This window comes from Odocoileus virginianus, chromosome 19, assembly GCF_023699985.2.
Source record: "Odocoileus virginianus isolate 20LAN1187 ecotype Illinois chromosome 19, Ovbor_1.2, whole genome shotgun sequence".
In the NCBI taxonomy this organism is placed as follows: domain Eukaryota; kingdom Metazoa; phylum Chordata; class Mammalia; order Artiodactyla; family Cervidae; genus Odocoileus; species Odocoileus virginianus.
In genome coordinates, this window is record NC_069692.1 from 50354042 (window position 1) to 50376674 (window position 22633).

Consider the following 22633-nt stretch of genomic DNA (forward strand, 5'->3'; position numbering starts at 1 on the left):
TGGCAAAGTAATGTCTCTGCTTTTTAATATACTGTCTAGATTGGTCATAACTTTCCTTCCAAGGAGTAAGCATCTTTTAATTTCATGGCTGCAGTCACCATCTGCAGTGATTTTGGAGCCCAAAAAAATAAAGTCTGACACTGTTTCCTCTGTCTCCCCATCTCTTTGCCATGAAGTGACGGGACCAGATGCCATGGTCTTAGTTTTCTGAATGTTGAGCTTTAAGCCAACTTTTTCACTCTCCTCTTTCACTTTCATCAAGAGGCTCTTTAGTTCTTCTTCACTTTCTGCCATAAGGGTGGTGTCATCTGCATATCTGAGGTTATTGATATTTCTCCCTGCAATCTTGATTCCAGCTTGTGCTTCCTCCAGCCCAGCATTTCTCATGATGTACTCTGCATATAAACTAAATAAGCAGGATGACAATATACAGCCTTGACATATTCCTTTTCCTATTTAGAAACAGTCTGTTGTTCCATGTCCAGTTCTAACTGCAGGTCAGTTCCTGACCTGCATACAGGTTTCTCAAGAGGCAGGTCAGGTGGTCTGGTATTCCTATCTCTTTCAGAATTTTCCACAGTTTATTGTGATCCACACAGTCAAAGGCTTTGGCATAGTCAATAAAGCAGAAACAGATGTTTTACTGGAACTCTCTTGCTTTTTTGATGATCCAGTAGATATTGGCAATTTGATCTCTGGTTCCTCTGCCTTTTCTAAAACCAGCTTGAACATCTGGAAGTTCATGGTTCATGTATTGCTGAAGCCTGGCTTCGAGAATTTTCAGCATTATTTACTAGTGTGTGAGATGAGTGCAATTGTGTGGTAGTTTGAGCATTCTTTGGGATTGCCTTTCTTAGGGATTGGAATGAAAACTGTCCTTTTCCAGTCCTGTGGCCACTTATGAGTTTTCCAAATTTGCTGGCATATTGAGTGCAGCACTTTCACAGCATCATCTTTCAGGATTTGAAAAGCTCAACTGGAATTCCATCACATCCTCTAGTTTTGTTCACAGTGATGCTTCCTAAGGCCCACTTGACTTCACATTCCAGGATGTCTGGCTCTAGGTGAGTGATCACACCTTTGTGATTATCTGGGTCATGAAGATCTTTTTTGTACAGTTCTTCTGTGTATTCTTGCCACCTCTTTTTAATATCTTCTGCTTCTGTTAGGTCCATACCATTTGTGTCCTTTATCGATCCCATCTTTGCATGAAATGTTCCCTTGGTATCTCTAATTTTCTTGAAGAGATGTCTAGTCTTTCCCATTCTGTTGTTTTCCTCTATTTCCTTGCACTGATCGCTGAGGAAGGCTCTTATCTCTCCTGGCTATTCTTTGGAACTCTGCATTCAAATGGGAATACTTTCCTTTTCTCCTTTGCTTTTTGCTTCTCTTCTTTTCACAGCTATTTGTAAGGTCTTCTCAGCCAACCATTTTGCCTTTTTGCATTTCTTCTCCAAGGGGATGGTCTTGATCCCTGTCTCCTGTACAATGTTACAAACCTGCGTCCATAGTTCATCAGCCTCTCTGTCTATCAGATCTAGTCCCTTAAATCTATTTCTCACTTCCACTGTATATCATAAGGGATTTGATTTAGGTCATACCTGAATGGTCTAGTGGTTTTCCCTACTCTCTTCAGTTTAAGTCTGAACTTGGCAATAAGGAGTTCATGATCTGAGCCACAGTCAGCTCCTGGTCTTGTTTTTGTTGACTGTATACAGCTTCTCCATCTTTGGCTGCAAAGAATATAATCAATCTGATTTTGGTGTTGACCATCTGGTGATGTCCATGTGTAGAGTCTTCTCTTATGTTTTTGGAAGAGGGTGTTTGCTATGACCAGTGCGTTCTCTTAGAAAAACTCTATTAGCCTTTGCCCTGCTTCATTCCATACTCCAAGGCCAAATTTGCCTGTTACTCCAGGTGTTTCTTGACTTCCTACTTTTGCATTCCAGTCCCCTATGATGAAAAGGACATCTTTTTTGGGTGTTAGTTCTAAAAGGTCTTGTAGGTCTTCATAGAACCATTCAAGTTCAGCTTCTTCAGCATTACTGGTTGGGGCATAGGCCTGGATTACTATGATATTGAATGGTTTGCCTTGGAAACAAACAGAGACCATTCTGTCATTTTTGACATTGCATCCAAGTACTGCATTTCGGACTCTTTTGTTGACCATGATGGCTATTCCATTTCTTCTAAGGGCTTCTTGCCCGCAGTAGTAGATATAACGGTCATCTGAGTTAAAGTCACCCATTCCAGTCCATTTTAGTTTGCTGATTCCTAGAATGTCGACATTCAGTCTTGCCATCTCCTGTTTGACCACTTCCAATTTGCCTTGATTCATGGACCTAACATTCCAGGTTCCTATGCAATATATATATTATTACCCTGCTTATTTAATGTATAGGCAGGGTACATCATGTGAAATGTCAGGCTGGATGAATCACAAGCTAGAATAAAGATTGCTAGGAGAAATATCATAACCTCAGATACACAGTTGAACCACCCTTAAGGCAGAAAGTGAAGAGGAATTAAAGAGCCTCTTGATGAAAGTGAGAGGAGAGTGGAAAAAGCTGGCTTAAAACACAACATTCAGAAAACTAAGATCATGGCATCTGGTCCCATCACTTTAGGGCAAATAGATGGGGAAACAGTGGAGACAGTGATATACTTTATTTTCTTGGGCCCCAAAATCAATGTGGATGGTGACTGCAGCTGTGAAATTAAAAGAGGCTTGCTCTTTGGAAGAAAAGTTATGAGAAACCTAGACAGTGTTTTAAAAAGCAGAGACATTTTGCCCACAAAAGTGCATATAGTCAAAGCTATGGTTTTCCAGTAGTCAGGTATGGATGTGAGAGATTAACAATAAAAAAGGTTGAGAAGTGAAGAACTGATGCCTTCCAATTGTGGTGCTGTAGAAGAGTCTTGAGAGTCCCTTGGACAGCAAGGAGATCAAACCAGTCAATCCTAAAGGAAATTGGTACTAAATATTCATTGGAAGGACTGATGCTGAAACTGAAGCTCTAATACTTTGGCCACCTGATGCAAAAAGCTGACTGATGCTGGGAAAGAGTGAAGGCAGGAGGAGAAGTTGACGACAGAGGAAGAGATGGTTCCATGGTGTCACCGACTCAGTGGACGTGAGTTTAAGCAAGCTCCGAGATGATGAAGGACAAGGAAGCCTGGTGTGCTACCATCCATAGGATCACAGAGCAGAACACGACTGAGTGATGTACAACAACAATCATTGAAAAGAACAAAAACTACACAATCATCTCAACTGATGCAGAAAATTCAGTTGAAAATTTCAATACTGTATAATGATAAAATCTTTCAACCAATTAGCTTTAGAAGGAATGTACCTCAACATAATAAAGGCCATCCTGAAAAACCCTCAGCTAACATCATTCCCAATGCTGAAAAACCAAAATTGTTCACTGTAAGTTGATGAACAAAGGAAGTATGCAATATATTGTCACTTCTATTCAAACTAGACCTAGAATTGTTAACAGGTAGGGCTTTTGTAATAGCCTAACAATCCGGAAAGTAAAAGAAACAAAAAGCAACCAAACTGGAAAGGAAGAAACAAATTTATCTCAATTTCATATGAAATGACCTTAAAATGTAGAAAACCCTAAAGACTCCACCAAAACCCTCTTAGAACTAATAAACACATGAATAAGTTATAAGACCCAAGATTAACACACAAAAATCATTTGTATTTATGTACACCAACAATGGGGGCTCCCTGGTGTCTTAGTGGTAAAAAATCCACCTGCCAATTCAGGATCCCTGGGCTGGGAAGATCCCCTAGAGAAGGAAATTGTAACCCACTCCAGTAATTTTCCCTGGGAAATCCCATGGACAGAAGAGCCTGGTGGGCTACAGTTCATGGGGTGACAGAGTTGGACATGAATTAGTGAACTAAACAACAACACAAGCAATGAATAATCCTAAAAGGAAATTAGGAAAGCAATCCCATTTGCAACAGCATCAAAGAGAATAAAATACTTAGGAGTAAACTTAACCAAGGAAGTGAAGAATTGTATACTGAAAACCAAAAAACATTGTTGAAAGAAATAAAGACAATACAAGCAAATGGAAAGACAACCTGTGTTCATGAACAGAAAGACCTAATACAGTTAAAATTTCCATAATGCCCAAAGCAATCTACAGATCAATGCAACCCATATCAAAATTCTAATGACCTTTTTGCAGAAATAGAAAAAAAATTCTAAAATTCATATGGAATCTGAAAAGATTCTGAATAGTCAAACCAATCTTTAGAAAGAATATGAAAGCTGGAGGTATCATACTTCTTGATTTCAAAACATGTTACAAGGTGATAGTAAGTGAAAACAGTATGGCACTGGCATAAAGACAGATGATAGAACATATAAACATCAACTGAATAGAATAGAGAGCCTAGAAATAAACCCTCACATATATGGTCTAACTATTCTTGATAAGGTTGACCATAAAATTTGAAACAATAAAACTCCTAGATTAAAACATAGAAGAGCTTTATGAGTTTGAATTTAGCAATGATTTCTTTGATACGATACCAAAAGTACAGGCAATAAAAGTGGTACTACATATGTATGTCATATGTCTTTAAAAATAGTATAGTAAAGAAAACAACTGTCAGAGTAAAAACTCTAGTATGTAATAAGACAGAATATGTATAAGCTATATATATGATAAAGGATTATTATTGAGAATATATAAATAAACTCTAAAATGAAAATAATAAGACTGAGAAAAGGACAAGAGACTTAGATATCTCTATGAAGGTTATATGTGAAAGGTCAATAAGTATATGCAAAGATACTCAACCATCATGGAAAGGCAAATCAAAATCACAAGGAAATATTGCTTCACATTTATTAGGATGGTCACTGTCAACAAAACAGAAATCACAAGCAGTGAGTAGGTCATGGGGAAATTGGAAGACTTCTGCACTGTTGGTGAGAATGTGAAATGGTGTAGCTGCTATGGAAAACAGTACACAGATTCTTCAAAACCCAAAAGTTTAATTACCATATGATCTACAAATCCCACTCCTAGTTATATATCCTAAAAAATTGAAAACAGGATCCCGAATAGATATTGATACACTCATGTTCACTGCTGCCAAGAGGTGGAGGCAACCTAAATGTCTATTGACAGATGAATGGATAAAGAAAGTAAATTAATACAGATGATGGAATATTATCTAGCCTTAAAAAAGAAGGAAATTCTGTGCTATGTTACAACACAGATAAACTTTGAGGACATCATGCCAAGTGAAATAAGCCAGTAATAAAAAGACAAATACTGTATGATTTCATTTATACAAGGTTATCTAAAATAGTCAAATTTTCAGAAGCAGAAAGTAAAATGGTGGTTTTGGGGGCTAGGAGGAGGAGGTAAAAGGGGAGTTGTTGTTTAAGAAATATGCAAAGTGAAAAAATTCTAGAAATCTGTTGCACAATAGATATCATAGAGTCAACACTACTATTCTGTACACTTTACAGTGGTTAAGATGGTAAATGTTAGGTGTTTTTTACTGCATTTTGGCCTTCCCAGGTGACACTAGTGGTAAAGAACTCGCCTGCCAATGCAGGAGACATGAGAGACGTGGATTCAATTCTGGGTCCAGAAGATCCCCTGGAGGAGGGAATGGCAAGCCACTCCAGTATTCTCACCTGGAGAATCCTATGGACAGAGGAACCTGGTGGGCTACAGCCTATGGGGTCACAAAGAGTCAGACACGATTGAAGTGACAGCATTAAAAAAATGTAAAGCAGTGTTAAAAAACAAATATCAGTAGAAGGGATTGTGGAACTAATCGTGCAAATAAAATGTAGCCAGATAAGGTACAGTAAAAAGGAGTTAATGATTTAATAAAAATATTACAATTACTGTAGCCTCTTTCTATTTTTAAAAGTATATCTCATGCAGCTTCTAACCTGAAAGTTTTCATAATTGTTTTAAATGAGCTTTTCAATAAAGCCAAAATAAAATAGGTGATTTCATATATTCCAGAAAACGGAGACTTCATTGAAATAATTAAGCTAAATACATTTACTTTTAAAAAACATTTAATTTTATATTGAAGTATAGCTGATTTGTTGGCATTACTTTGCCAACAAAGGTCCGTCTGGTCAAGGCTATGGTTTTTCCAGTGGTCATGTATGGATGTGAGAGTTGGACTGTGAAGAAAGTTGAGTGCCAAAGAATTGATGCTTTTGAACTGTGGTGTTGGAGAAGACTCTTGAGAGTCCCTTGGACTGCAAGGAGATCCAACCTGTCCATCCTGAAGGAGATAAGTCCTGGGTGTTCATTGGAAGGACTGATGCTGAAGCTGAAACTCCAATCCTTTAGCCACCTCATGAGAAGAGTTGATTCATTGGAAAAGACCCTGATGCTGGGAGGGATTGAGGGCAGGAGGAAAAGGGGATGACAGAGGATGAGATGGCTGGATGGCATCACCAACTCAATGGGCATGAGTTTGAATAAACTCCGGGAGTTGGTGATGGACAGGGAGGCCTGGCGTGCTGCAATTCATGGGGTCGCAAAGAGTTGGACACGACTGAGCGACTGAACTGAACTGAACTGAACTGATAGCTGATTTACAATGTTGTGTTAGGTCAGGTATACAGCACAGTGATTCAGTTATACATCTAAATACACCAATTATTTTTCAGATTCTTTTCCCATATAGATTAGTACAGAGTACATTGCATATCTTCCTGGGTTATATAGTAGGTCCTTGCTGATTATTTACTTTATACAATGTAGTGTGTATATCTTAATCCCAAACTCTTAATTTACTTCTTTTTCCCTTTCCTCTTTGGTTACTATAAATTTGCTTTCTATGTCTGTAAGTCTGTTTCTGTCTTCTAAATAAGTTCATCCCTATCACTTTTTTATATTCCAAATATAAGCGATATCATATGATATTTGTCTTTGACTTATTTCACTTAGTGTGACAGTCTCACTTATGTTTAATACTAAAATCAGCAGCTGCTAAAAGTAGTTGGGCTAACTTAGAACTTCAAAAACAAATGACAATTTCAAGTTAGGTAACACCTAGACCCACAGTGAAGCTAAGTCATCAGGGGTTTAAATTCACTTTAAAACAGTATGGCCAAATTAAACTCATTTAAAAAAATAATATACTGATTTTGTAATATTATAATATTTATAGTGTTAGTCATAAAAATTTGTTACCCCATGGACAATGTTAATTTCTAATGTCCTCACCATAGGACATTATAAAAAGACACAGACTATTACAAAACTACAATATTTCACTGCAAACCCAGAATGAAGAGGCAAAGCTCAAAATCTTGTCCTCAAACTGAAGAAAACATATCTTTGGTGCAACTCAGTATTTCAGATAGATTACTTTCACGATGTATTCATATAAAAGTGATTATGTTTTGTTCTTCTAATATTTATAATATTTTCTGGTTCATTGCTATTCCTGTTTGCTTTTAATTCCTATAATATTAGGAACTCAAATGGGCTCTATTTCTCAAATATGAAAAAAATTAGCATCATTTATCTTTTATTAGGTTGGTGCACTTGACAGCATATTTATGTGATTTTGCATTATTGATTTTTTTTTCCCGTTTTGAAAAAATAGTTTTCATGTTACTGGCTAATTAAAATGTTAAATTTTGTTTGTTTGTTTATCCATAGTTTTCCTAGCACATTAATATTATAGTGTAATCTGCATATAATTTTAATTAGATCCTTTATAATGAATGTTAATAGCTTCATTTATGCACATTTTTTCTTTTTTTTAAAGCAGGACTACATCTGCCATCTGGAGGAGGACATGGCAACCCACTCCAGTATTCTTGCTTGGAGAATCCCAAGGACAGAGGAGCCTGGTGGGCTACAGTCCATGGGGTCACAAAGAGTCAGACACGACTGAGAGACTAACCACAGCACAGCACATCTATCCATCCTACAAAGAAAAGTACACATTACTCCCATACTCAAAAATATAGTAATTTTCCTATACAGCTGGAACTTGGCTTTATTAGATGAATTAGACAATGGGTTGATTACAACTATTTCTTGAACTCTTTGGCTTGAATGCATGTTTGGATATATTTTTCTTCCTTAGAGATAATTTCTATCAGTTAATCATGCATTTTTACAGGCTCCTGGAATTACCAAACTGTCCTACTAAAATGTACTGCAATTAAACGTTCCACAGGGCAAGAACTCACCAGGTGGTGGGTGGTTGTTAGTTCACTAACGTGCACAGGGCCTCTGTGGATGCTCTCAGCACCCCCAAAGGACCACAGACCTTTGCTGGTCAGCTTTCAGTGATCAATCTCGAAAGCGGTCATGCAGGGTGGGAAGGGTCCAGCCCTTGGTGCCGGTAGCCTTGACTGGGGCCACCAAATCGACCCCGAGCACTTTGAGGTACCCATGCATGGCTACCTGCCCCTGGGCCTTTCAAGTTTTCCTGCAGAAGATATACATGTATCCAAAGGAATGTAGAAATCTGTACTACTCGAAGAAATAGATATGTGAGCATCCAGAGGCAGCAAGACAGTGAAAGATAATGGTTTTGGAAAACCAAAGACTTGAGATGGATTAGAACCCACCCACCTTTGGGACATAGCGTCTTGGGCTCAGTTCTCTTGTTGGCAGAATCAGAGTCTGGACAGAACTAACCTCTAAAGGGCCTCTGGCATTGGGTCTATACTTTTTACTGTGAGACATTATTCTGAACAATACAATTGGGAGGCTGAGAATAGCCCTTAGTTAATTTGGACTTGAGTGGAGCACATTTCCTTCAGATGGAGTCACAATCTGAACCCACTTAATTGTAAAAGGAAAAACAATCCAACAGTAAAATTGAGGTTGCAGTTTGAAGAAGAGTTGAAGGTATATTAGGGAAAGGGAAGAAAAACAACTATCTAAATGAAAGAGTCAATATGCAAAGTCACTGCTGCCTTTATATTAAGGGAAAATTCTAAATGATATCTATTCGAAACATTATCAACTTCTTGGTCTGCACCAGGGCAATTATGCAAAGTATTGCTTTAAAAATATTGTATCAAAATATAAAATTCCTGGAGATTTAACAGCAAGCCTGACATTATCCTGTGTATGGGAAACCTGGCTGCAAAATATTCAACAGATAATTATTAGCAAAATGATCACAGAATAAAATGTGTCACAAATTATCTGACAAATTATAACTAAACATATAGAGTAAATTTATATATTTTTTTCATGTTGAATAAGAAGATATGTCTTTTTTCTACTGGATTCAGTTAGCACAGTCAAATTTTACAGTGAAGCAACAAAATGTATTTTATTCCTTTGTTCCTAAAATATTTTAATAGTATAAAAAGAAGGCAGAAAGCCAAAGAATTGATGCCTTCGAACTGTGGTGTGGGAGAAGACTCCTGAAAGTCCCTTCAACTTCAAGGAGATCAAACAAGTCAATCTTAAAGGAGATCAACCCCGAGTACTCTTTGGAAGGACTCATGCTGAAACTGAAGCTCCAATATTTTGGTCATCTGATTCAAACAGCCAACTCACTGGAAAAGACCCTGCTGTTGGAAAAGGTTGAGGGTAGAAGGAGAAGCGGGCATCAGAGGATGAGATGGCTGGATGGTATTACTGATGCAATGGACATGAACTTGGGCAAGCTTCGGGAGAGGGACAGGGAGGTCTGGCGTGCTGCAGTCCATGGGGTTGCAAAGAGTTGGACACGACTGGGCGACTGAACGGCAACATAAACACTAAACTTCTACGTACCTCAATTTTTAAAAAACTGGCTTTTTAGATAGAATATTTTATCGTATAGAGACAATTATTCCAGTAAACATTTCTTGTGCATCTATTATTTATTAAGCACTGTTCTGGGACTTCTGAGAATAGAGGAGATTTAAAAGCATTAAGACAGTTGGGTGAGGATGGATGTCGCATAGTGAATATTTGTTGAGTGACTATATAACAAAGACATCACTCATCTTCTGGAAGGCTTCTTCTACCCACTAGACTTTCTGGAACAATTTTTTTGAAAGGAAAAAAAAAACTGAGATTGTTTAGCGGTGTACATCACTGTACAGTGAGAAATGAAAGAAAATGAGGAAGTGCCAATATCTTACCTTTAAAAGAGTGCTTAAACAAACTTTTCATCCTAAGCATTCTATGGTCATTATTTCTAATGAATCTAAAGGTGAATGTTGTCTTCCTATAGTCGTTTACCTGATTATTTCATCCTTAGAAAGTGTAAGTGGGTGTACATAGTCACAATTCTTATATAAAGATTATTAAGAACTTCAAATAAATGTGTCAGAATGCTAAGATTCTACAATTTCGCTGAAATAAAGACAAGGAATTTTTGAAGTTAAAAAGAACCTTTGAGTTCAACTCCACGATTTACACATAAACAGTCAGTGGCTTGCCCAGAGGTTAATCTGAATCTCTGTCACAGGTAGTGCCAGTGGAGACAGTTCTGGACTTTTTCAGTTTATGCATTAAACTGCCCACAATGTTGCCATTAGTCCTGCCATAAGTGACCACTGCTTCTGCCATGATGTAAAAAATGTTGAAAGTTTCTTTTTTTTTTTTTACAAAGAGGCCAATAATCCCTAGATAAATTTCCAATTCCCTTCACTCTATGAATTTATAAAAGTTAGAAGAATCTGACTTTGTGTAGGTGAGCAAGTTCTATGGTGTTTTTCAAAATAAGATCAATCATAATGCAACTCTGTTTAATATGTAGCAGTGAAACTAATTCACAGTCTAAAGCATTATACACTGAGTATTTCATTTGCATTCACTATGTCTCTCTGCAGCAAACAGAATGAATGTCGCACATAAAAGGTGCTTCTATTTTAAAGTTGAACTGAAGCAGATGATGACTGAGTGACTGAAAAGATTATAAATTTCTTGTTATGATCAGTTGAAATTAAAACCCAAATCATCTGATTTTGAGTTAGTGCCTAATCTAGAATTCTTGCAAGATTAGCTTTACACAAACAAACTGCCAATGGAAATAAGGGGCTAACTTTGAGAATCTTTTAACTTTCTCCTCAAATAAATATCATACACAGAGATAGAGGCAGTGTAACTACAAATCAGTTTTAGCTTCGAGTAACTGCACAGACCAATGTGTTTTAATAAAACCCGTGGAAAAGCTGCAAGTGAAAGAATTAGCTTTGAAAAGGTATTAGTAGAACCAAAGGAACCACAAACCTATTTAAATTCAGGAAGCCCAATTTCCATCCAGAAAAGAACAGAGTTAAAGAAAGCCAGATTTCTGAGTTGTCTCTGTGGTTGAAACCTCGCCCTGGATGACACACCAACTCTATCAATTTGCTCCACATAGATTTTCTCCAAATAATCTTGAATAGTCACTGCAACTGTTGTTTCTTTCTTAGGAGGTCTTTTCCTACTGGACTGAACTCTAATTGTTTTTATTTATTAGCCCATTTGTTATGCCCCTGGTATAATGTACACATCAATTTTCAGTCTCTCCCCTTGAAAAACTTAGCGCTTTACTCATGAGGGAGTGAGGAAGTGCTCACAGCCCCGGAGCTGTATTTAACTAAAACACAGTTTTGTCTCAATTCTCCACAGTGAGCCCTGGTGGAGGAAACAGGTCATCAAGAGTGAGGACAGCATCATCCAGAGAGAGGGCCTCCTTGCTTTCTGTGTGCGTGAGTCCTCAGTCATTCAGTCCTGTCTGACTCTTTGCAACTCCATGGACTGTAGCCCACCAGGCTCCTCTGTCCATGGGGATTCTCCAGGCAACATACTGGAGTGGGTTGCCATGCCCTCCTCCAGGGGATCTTCCTGACCCAGGGACTGAGCCTGGTCTCTTGCATCTCCTACATAGCAGGCAAACTCCTTACCACTGTACCACCTGGGGAGCCCGTGTTTTTGTTTCTGTTTTTTATTTTTTCTGTGAAAGTGAAGTGAAAGTGAAAGTCGCTCAGTTGTGTCCGACTCTTTGCGACCCCATGGAATTCTCCAGGCCAGAATACTGGAGTGGGTAGGCTTTCCTTTCTCCAGGGGATCATCCCAACCCAGGGATCGAACCCAGGTCTCCTGCATTGCAGGCAGATTCTTTTACCAGCTGGGCCACAAGGGAAGCCTGAGAATACTGGAGTGGGTAGCCTCTCCCTTCGTCAGTGGATCTTCCAGACCCAGGAATAAAACTGGGGTCTCCTGCATTGCAGGCGGATTCTTTACTGATCTGGTAAACCAGTTAAGACAGCAGAGCAAAAACTTAATGTTGGAAGAATTACTATTTGTAATTGTTCCTTTTTAATGTCTGGGAGGAAAGGAATCAATGGGTTTCTTCCCAAATTACTCCTCTAATTGAACAACAGCATTTTTTCTTAATGTAACTGTAATTGGATATTTATTTAGAAGCAAATTGAGATCTTGAGCCGATGAACAAAATGTGTGTTCTCAGCCATCATGACACTGCTTTAGCTTCACGTCATGCTGGTGAACAGTAACATTAAGTACAAATAAAGCAAGAAGACAGATTAATTTTAAAATGATCCATTCTATTATAGAGTCTTGAGGTTTTCTTTTTCTTACTTTTTTCTTCCTCAGTCAAGGCAAGTCAGAATTACAGGGCTATAATCAGGAACCAAAATTGTCTTTCCTACTTGTTTTGCAATGCCGTGGTATGCTAATAAGCTGTTCATTAAATTGGTATTTTCTATTTCATTTAAGAAAAGCCCTTTGTATTACCAAAGCTTGTTTGACTATTTTTATAGAATGAGCTATAATCACATTTTTTGAATAATTTACAGAGATTACAACAGCTTATTACTTTGTAGCTTACCTCAGAGTGGGCAAAATTAGATCTAAGTTTTTGTACAGGACTGCTCCAAGAACAAAGACCGATGATTCATCTAATTCTAGAAAGAATAAAATTTAAACATATTAGCAAAACATCAAGAAAGATACTATGTCCTATAAAACTTTTAATCTCCTAATTATGAGGGGATTCCAGTATTTACCGATGCAAAGCCAGGAATAAGAAATGCCTTCTTAACCATGCCAGGCAACTGAGCCCACACACTGTATGTGTTCATCATGGCCCCAGAAGATATATTTTCAGTGGGTTTTGTGTCATGAAGCAACCTTCCTTCAAGCTGAGACAAGAAGTGGCTGCGGTCACAGCAAAAGAGCTTAAATTCCCGGTGATGTGGGGAGACAGCCAGTGCTCTTTGGAACTCTCAGTTAAAATGCCAGACCTCCAAGATTAAGATCACAGTGTCCTTACTGAAAAGGATCATTCAATTTAAGGGGCTACCTAAGATGTTCTTAAAATTCAATTCTTTTCTTAGATGTGTCTTTATATATCAATTTTTTAAGTGAGGCAGAAATAATTTATTTTGCACGGAATAGAAAACACAGCCTATTTCAATACCTAAACTTAAAATACCGTGCCGCATGCTTTACACTGGGGTGAGACTGTCAACACTGAAAATTTGACCATGTCAACAGCAGGTCTATAATTTGCACTTGTATTATTTTTTTACGTTTTAATGATCTTTTATTCAAGTAAATTAAGATTTAGGCGACACCAAATTGAGTTTTCTATAGTTACAAAATGACTTTAAGCTCATGATTACAGACTAAATTGCTAGTGTAGTATTAAATTGAACTCATATTTTTTTTTTTCTCAAGGCTTAAATTGCTTCACACATTTACCTTTTGATGACACAGGAGTAAAGATGCTTTTTGGAATGACCACCCTGTCTTCTGAGTTTCTTGCCCAGTCAACCATTCCCTTCCGTCCTTTCATTGGGAAGTTGATGTCTGTCAGAACAGAGGCCGCAGGAAGCTTCTGAATGCTAGCCACTATTAAAAAAGAAGCAATGATGTCAACTAAAATCTTTCAGTGTTATCAAAACTGACCAAATTAAACCTTTCAGTATAGTCAAAAGAAAATTTCTAGTCCAAATTACATTTATCAGAGCTATAAAACATACTTATTCCTTCATATTAGATGATGCTGATTAAGGCTGCTGACTGTTTTTCTTATTAATTTGGTTTCTGTTGCTCTCAGCAGGGATCATACAATGATGGTCAGTGGTGGACAGTCAGAGCACAAAACGTGCAGACATACTGGTTGTTTATGACGGGCCTCCATTCTAATGGTTAGAAGCCCATGCTGTATTTTTTGTTAAATATTTTGGTTAACACACTTGACTCACAGACTGACATTTTCATTTAAATCTGTACTTTGTCTTCAGACCAAGTTTTCTGTGCTCACCTCTGAACATTGCCATTGGAACAATTATTTCGCGGGTTAGATGGGGTACCATGAACACGAAAAACAAGCATATTGCTCTGGGAGACAGAACTGTCAGAATTCAAATAACCAAGCACCAACAATGCCATAACCACAGAGACAATATAATATGCAGAATTATTTAACAGGTAGAGCAGAAATAACAAACAGTTCTTAAAATGTACACCCATAATTGAAGGTAATAAATGTAATAAATATGTGAAAAGAGAATTCTGTGTTTACTCAATGAATAATATGTTTGGTAATGCCTTAATATATTTTTATTATATATATACATCAATATATAACTATATGTAATAAAACTATGATAGTAAATACTCAAGCACTTATTGATTATATACATTTTCAATGATTAGTTAATTTGTAAATTTTACTTAGGTCCATACTTGTCTCACATTAAAGTTTCAGATATCCTATGCATAATTTAAATGGAAAGATAGTGGAGAAACCCTAAAAGCTGTCACAACAGAAAAGCTGTAGTAAGAAACCATTAGGCTCCTCATAAATGTATTTCATTCAAAAGAAACTTGTAATTTAAACAAGAGGATGAAAATTGTGAATTTGACAATATTAGTTGTATAAATATATTATTTCACTGGCTTAGTTGCAAATTAAATTGGTTATGTATTACTATACTTTGTGAAAGCTCTTTCAGACTATTATACACATCCATTATCAGCACAGAATAGAAATTCATTTGGCCTGTAATTTGACATAATAACGTTAAAAAAGGATTTTGTAACTAAATGTTGAAGGAAAAGGGTGCTGGGTAACATAAATTGTTATCAATGTGAAATGCTGTTTTGGGATAGCATCTCTAATTATTTTAGTTTCTTTAATAATTCAATCCACATCATCTTTATGGTCCAGAAGTCAACCTAGTTTATCTGTCCTAAAGGGTCCAAAGACTCCAGTGCATGTAGATGCACAGACCAGAACACTGGCAACATGCTCTTTCTTAAGGGTCCTCCAAGCTTCATTCAATATGCAAAGCTAAGTGCATCTACTTCCAAATCCCTTGATTCTAACTTTGGTTGTCTTGGTGTTGAGAGGAAATTTATTTCACTTTGCTGCTCTAAAAACTGATGAGAAGTAATAAAGCTTTTTCTGATTTCTGGTTTCTATTATAAAGGAAAACAAGAGATAAACTGTTGGATTGTGAGGTCTAATAATTCCTATGGCTTTTATATACATTGAAAAGAAAACAAAATAGAAAAAATAAACAATCAAAAAAAAATAGATGTCATATGGAAGAAGCTTATTCTGTGCCAACTGTATATCACTTTATACTGAACAAATGCGGGTTCAATACATTACTCTTAAATATATAAAAATGAGATAATTATACATGTATGCATCTTACTTTATGAAATGCATTCATTCTTCAGTTGGAGGTACATTGGGTGTTAAATGACAACCATATAGATTTGACTGACTTCTGATTCTAGACTAAAGGAATATAAAAATCACTTAGAATCACTTATCTAACTTCTGTAAGAAGTCCTTTAAATTGCACAGTATTAAGCATAGGAAGTGTATAAAAACAAACATGTATTCATTAATTTTATAGAAATGTAGTTCATAAAGTAAGAAAGAAAGAAAGAAAGTGAAGTCGCTCGGTCATGTCCGACTCTTTTCGACCCCATGGACTATAGCCTACCAGGTTCCCCCATCTATGGGATTTTCTAGGCAAGAGTACTGGAGTGGGTTGCCATTTCCTTCTCCAGGAGATCTTCCTGACCCAGGGATCAAACCTGAGTCTCCCACATTGTAGGCAGATGCTCTACCATCTCAGCCACCAGGGAAGTCCAGTTCATAATGTAAGATAGCATTTTAATAACTACATTGTAAAAAGAGATATGACTTCATAGACTGACAAGATTCAAATATAGCCTTCAATTACCAGTATACAAGTTCTTTAAAATATGCAGTATTTAAATGTGCAAATTTTTATCTAAACCTACATAGGAAGATGCTTAAGGTGACACTGTCGTTCTTTATGACAGTGCCGTCATAAAGTGCCGTGATTAATTAACAAGAAAACCAATTTCCATACAACGGAAATGATTTAAAGACGACTTTTATTTTTTCCTTCTTTCAGTCCCTGTAACAGACACTTGGGCCAACCCAGCCCTCAATTCCTTCCCTTTTTCACTCAATTTCTCTAAAACCTTCAGATAAAATTTAAACGCAATTAGTCTCTAGGGAACTAGGGAGCTCAAAAGAGGTAAGATTAAAAACAAATGCCTTACATATATGCAGAGAAAACCATAATTTGAAAAGATACATGCACCCCAATGTTCATAGCAGCACTATTCACAATAGTCAAGACATGGAAGTATCTTATATGCCCATCAGCAGATGAATGGATAAAGAAAGGGTGGTACATTTGTACAATACAATATTACTCAGCTATAAAAAGAATTAGAAAATGCCATTGCAGCAACATGGATGGGCCGAAAGATTATCATACTGAGTCAGAAAAGACTAATCCTGGATGACATCACTTAAACGTGCAATCTAAAAAATAATACAGATTAACTTATTTTTACAAAGCAGAAATAGATTCACAGACATAGAAAACAAACTGACAGTTATCAAAGGGGAGGGGGTGGGAAGAATAAACTAGGCAGTTGCGATTAACAGGCATAAAATACTAACAGATAGTCAACAAGGACCTACTGTATCACACAGGGAGATATATTCAATGCTTGTAATGACTGATAAGGAAAAGGATCTGAAAAAGATTATACATATATATATATAAATATATATTTGACTCACAGTGTGGTATACCTGAAACTAACATGACATGGTAAATCAGCTATAGTCAATGATATCTTAAGACATGTCCAGAGTATATACATGTCTAGTGCTGCCAAAGAGCATCTGCGCACATCATGAGGGAGCAACCTTCAGGCTTTGCTTCCATAAGCTGCTCCATAAAATCCAGTAGTGTGAGGATTCAAATAACATAGTGTCTTTTCTCAAAAATTGAGAAAATGTCTTTCTTACAGAAGATTAAAGTGGTTAGAAAAAAATCTCAAAGGACACAATGTCCCTGAACACATAGGCAAGTCTTGAATGCTCCAAGAATTACCCTAAATTCACTGTATCGTTTCTTCATTACAACACTAGACCTTATTACTTATGCAATAAAAATAGGTGACTCATCACGGATAAACCTTGGAGCAAACCCAGCTGACTTTCACTCTGCATTTTTAATGCTTTCATTTTGCATTTGGATAGACAGCATAAAATCCTCTGAGAGCACCACGTCTGTTATTGGCCAAGCTCTCAAAGGATTCGGGTTTGGTATAGATTTTTGCCCATCGGGAAGCATAACGGAATTTTCTACAAATGGTCTAAAAGCACCATGAGTCATTATTTTGTTCTGGTTTTCTGTAACCACTGAGCTCTCCTTTGGTTCATCAAAGCAGATAGGGTGCTTCTAACTTGTTCCTGAGAAAAATCATGAGGTTTTAGCCCTTTGTCCTTACTGACTGAGGTCCTGGACAATGGGGATTCTGTCTGATTCATCCGTGTAAAGTTGAATCAGTTGCATCATGAACAAGAAAAAAATAAGGAATAAATTAGGAGCTTGGGATTAACATATACAGCTACTACATATAAAACAGGGGTCTTCCTAGGTGGCCCAGTGGTAAAGAATCTGCCTGCATACAGAAGACACAGGAGATATGAGTTTGATCCCTGGGTGGGGAGGATCCCTTGGAGGAGGAAATGGCAACCCACTCCAGTATTCTTGCCAGGAAAATACCATGGTCGGAGGAGTCTGGTGGGCAACAGTACATGGGATCACAAATAGATCTATATAAACTAGATAAACAGCAAAGACCTATAAGGGGAAAGAATCTGAAAAATTTATATATATATACACATACACACACACACACATACGAATTACTTGGTTGTATACCTGAAACTAACACAGCATTGTAAATCAACTGTACTTCAATTGAAAAAAATACACAATGAGAAAAAATACGGCATCTGGAAAGAAAATGCTGCGGACTGGAAGGGTATGGATAAATGCTGCAGGAATGAACAGAATTGGCAAATGAGAGCCAGCGGAGGAAACGGGCAGCTTACCAGAGTCAGAGCAGTGCAGACTCTGGATCTGGGCCATGGATTCAAATTCTGGATATTTTGGGCTAACTATGATGTCCTGGACTTTCAGGGCCAGTCCCGGTTCATTTCTGTTATTTTGTACGATTATGATTAACACCACCTATCACTCTCAAAAGTCTTATTTTAGAAGATAAATTTCAAGTTCATTTTACATGCTGTGTGACCCAGAGCAAATTGTCTAACCTCTCTGTGCCTCCATTTCCTCTTCTGTACCACAGGAATAATAATATTATCTATCTCACTGGAATGTTGGAGGATGAAATAAATATCTATATGTCAAGCAGTGAGAGCTGGATGCCAAATCAGTACCTTAAGCATGAGTGGTCCTATGGAATTGTTGTCTTTTCTAGTAGATTTCCTCAAATTACTTCCAAGGGAACTAGGAAACTACCTCATCCTACATCCATAGTATGATAAAGTACTTGAAGTTTGCATTGAACATTCCTTTTTGGTTGTCTTTCAGTGACCTTAGGCCTGAAATTACATAGTCAAAACTTAATGTTGAATATATTCAGACCAAAGGCAGGAATTGCACTTAAAATAAATACAGGTCATTCTTCAGTACTTTAATGCATCAACTTTAATGTGCCACCTCGGGAGTGACTAACAGTGCCCTTTAAATTCATCATTTTCTTTCCTTCCCTCTTCCATTCATCCCTTTCTTTCTCCCTTCCTTCATTCCTTCATTCTAGTAGCTTCTGACAAAGGCAAGGCACTGCCTTCTCTGGTTATTTGGTTACACAAAGTCAGTCACATTAAAAATCTATCTCCTCCATTGAGAAGGGAAACGATTGTGCTGTAGATGACAAATTCAATATTTCTGTTACAGTCATGGCCACTGCCCGCACAAAGAACTTCAAAAGCATTACTTCTAGGCAGTGACCTAAGTGCCGAATGCAATGACTCACGCCCGTAATGAGTAGGGGAAACTCCCGAGGGAAGGCACGTCATAATCATGAACAGAAGTGGAGGGGCATCAGAAGTTCTTTACGGGACGCCCTAAAAGCTGTCTTTCTCAGTGCCTCCTACTAGCGATGCTTCCAAAACATTTAAAATTCGCACTATATTTCATGTTGATTCAGAAGGAACAACTTAGAAACTGGATCCTGACTCAGTGTTAGAAAATTGGCCAGTTATCCAAATGGAAGTGCTGTGGAAAACATCACTCACTATTACTGATGGTCACCTGCACAGTTTCAAAATCCCGTACATAACACTTGGGAGGGAGGGAATGGTGCATTGCCTAAGTGTGTTAGAATGCAACTCAACCATAATGGAACAAATATGAAAAGAAAATGTGTATCTCTCTCTGTCTCTCTCTCTATATATATATCTATATATGTATATATGTATCTATATCTGGATCACTTTTTATATGGCAGAAGTGAACACAAGACTGAAAATCAACTATACTTCAATAAATTAAATTAAGAAAAAAGAAAGTGACTCAGTTTTGTTCATGAGCTCATAGCAAGCACATGGGAGCTGAGCAGAGCGTATGGATATGTAGTGTGACCTCTGTGGCACTTAGCAGCTTAAGAAGCCATTGCTTTTATATTTCTATGGCAATGCTGAGTGGCTTGTAAAATACTGAGGGTATCTGGGAGGGAAGGGAAGGACAGCTGACTTTTACTGCACACTTGCCATGGTCTTGGCACTTGTCACTGTTCCTTAACTGATTCAGCACATATTAATATTTATTATGTAGTTCCTCTGTGTTAGGCTCTGTTCCTAGAACAGCACTTGGCTCAGATACCTTAAACATGGTACACTATTTAATATTTAAAACAACCCTAAGAGGTACTGGTGTTATCAGTATCCTTATTGGTATTATCTGTGCTTTCAGTTTAAATGAGGAAGAGGGCTCTAAGTGGTGACACTGTGATTCAAATCTCGGTTTGCCTACTCAGAAGCATAGGATTTTGCACTGTGTGGTGCAGTTTGTACCTAACGCGTAACAGCAGATTTACTTTGCCTTACTGTAATATTTTGGTGCTAAATACAAAAGACAGACATAATGATTCAATTAGAGGAAATAAAACTATCTTATTTGCCCAACAGAAGATCAAAACTAGATGTCACTGAAGAACCGTGGTTAGCAGAAGGGGGTGCAGATACTATACATACACATAATTTAATTCATCCATCATGATCTTCATGTTCTAATATCCTTATGAACAATCACATTTCAGGTTTCTGCAACAGAGTTTATAGGAAACAGACATTCAAACGGACAGATTTTTTTAGTTGCCCTTATCCCCATCCAACCTCCCTCATTTATGCTGTCCCCTTCCCAAAGGCTGGGACTGGAGTTTTAAGGGTTTTGGGGAAAGAATAGGCAACCCGACAGCAGACTGCAGCCTCCGTTTCCTGGGAAACAGAGCTGGTGGGCAGGGCATCTGCAAGGACAAGGGTGCTGAACGCTGAGAGCATCAATCAGTTCGGCCTCCACCATCCCTGCTACAGGGAGTAACAACCCCACATTCCTGAGCAGCACACAGAGATTTTTAGGTGAGAAACCTCCTTCCTGTTAGGGAGTTCACCAATTTGTTTGAAGAGAGAATGCAGGACCCCCTGATATTTAGAAATAGACAAACTCAACAGGCAGCTGAGAAATGACAAGTCAAAGATCGTATGCAACCTGCTACTTTCTAATGACCTGCTATATATATATATACTGAAACTTTAATTAATTGTTTTGTATATTCCTTTTTGGCATTAAAATCGAAAACCTTGTAAATTAATTGTGGATTATCAACTTCAGATTCTATTTTTTTATCCATTAGCCATTTCAAAGCCTGGGAGTCTCTGCACTGCAGGGCACTTTTCTGATTTCTGCTCTTGAACTTCTGGCCGAACAGCAGTGATCTCTGCAGAAGCTCCCCTCAGCTTCCTCTCAGATTCTACTCCCCAGCATGTATTCCTGCTGATATACATGGCGCACCCCCAGCCAGACCAACATATCACCTTGTTCAAGCTGAACACTCTTAACCAGGGGCTGGCAGACTACAGCCCAAGGCTGGATCTGACCTAGCGGCTATTTGTGTATGATTTGTGAGCTAAAAATGGTTTTCACGTATTTTAGTAGTTGAAAACATAAAAAGAAGAATCGTTATTTCTTGGCATGAGAAAATTAAACAAAATTCAAATCTCAATGTCCACAAATTAAGCTTTACTGAGATACAGCCACACCATTCACCCACGTGAAGCCTACGGCTGGTCTCAGGCCACAGTAAGACTTGACAGTTACAGCACAGACTGCACTGTCCACAAAACCTGAAATATTTAGTGCCTGGCCCTTTACAGAAAAGGTTTGCCTACCCCTGTTGCAGACAAATGTTGGAGAGGCTATTACCAAATATTATAATCTTTCTTTAAAGAGAAATATATTGTAAAAGCATCTTAATTTCTGTACTTTTTCTGTTAACTACTGCATGTTCTTCCTGACTGCCGTTTTCTTTTTATGCCATGCAAAATTTAATGAGGGAAATTTTAAGCTGATTATACCAGTTTTATTTCAGTTTTTAAAAAGGGTATGTTTTGTGTACTTTTATAAAAAGGAACTTATAAATGGTGATCTTCTCCACAGAAGTAGTTCATGATTTCATTCCTAACATAAATAGAAAATAAAATATGATATGCAGGGCATTTTTGCATGTATACCTGAATTTTAAAGCCAAATCGATAAAGAAAATGCTTTTCCCTCCTCTCCAAACCTGTGAAATGAAGAGCAGTATTCTTGCAGAGGAAGGACCTTTAGATGATAATAAACCAAGAGCCGAGAAATAGGCATGCTTGTGTATGCATCACTGTGTGTGTGTGTGTGTGATGTACTGTTTTGAGGTCTATGGGTATTTAAATCTTACTAGAGGAGTAAGAATCAGGTACCCATACAGGCAGGAAACAGCAACTGAAATCCAGAATCCCAGGGCTTCCCAAGATAGTGAATCATCCTTCCCCAGAACAGTAACAGCATTGCCAAATGCCAAGACTTGACAAATAAATGATCATTGTGGACTGGGGTTCTCTTTGGAAATTCATTCCTCTAGCAAACTTCTGTTGAGCCTGAGAGTATTCCAGGAACTGTCCCACCACTGAGGAACTAGCAACTGAGCAAGCGATGCCCAGTCTTTGCCTTTAATGAGCTTGTAGTCTTTTGGAAAACACATGAAACAATTTGGA

General features: G+C 37.6%; 1 protein-coding gene across 3 annotated transcripts in view; it reads right to left on the minus strand.

Moving 5' to 3' along the window:
- Positions 1-22633, minus strand: part of ADGRB3 (adhesion G protein-coupled receptor B3) — an 856417-nt gene that overhangs the window by 393113 nt on the left and 440671 nt on the right. For all 3 annotated transcript variants that reach the window (XM_070450225.1, XM_070450226.1, XM_020897092.2), the window contains 2 exons: positions 13699-13848; positions 12824-12899 (listed from right to left, as the gene is read on the minus strand). In XM_070450225.1, coding sequence (XP_070306326.1) covers positions 12824-12899; positions 13699-13848 — 226 coding nt within the window. The remainder of the gene's footprint in view (positions 1-12823; positions 12900-13698; positions 13849-22633) is intronic.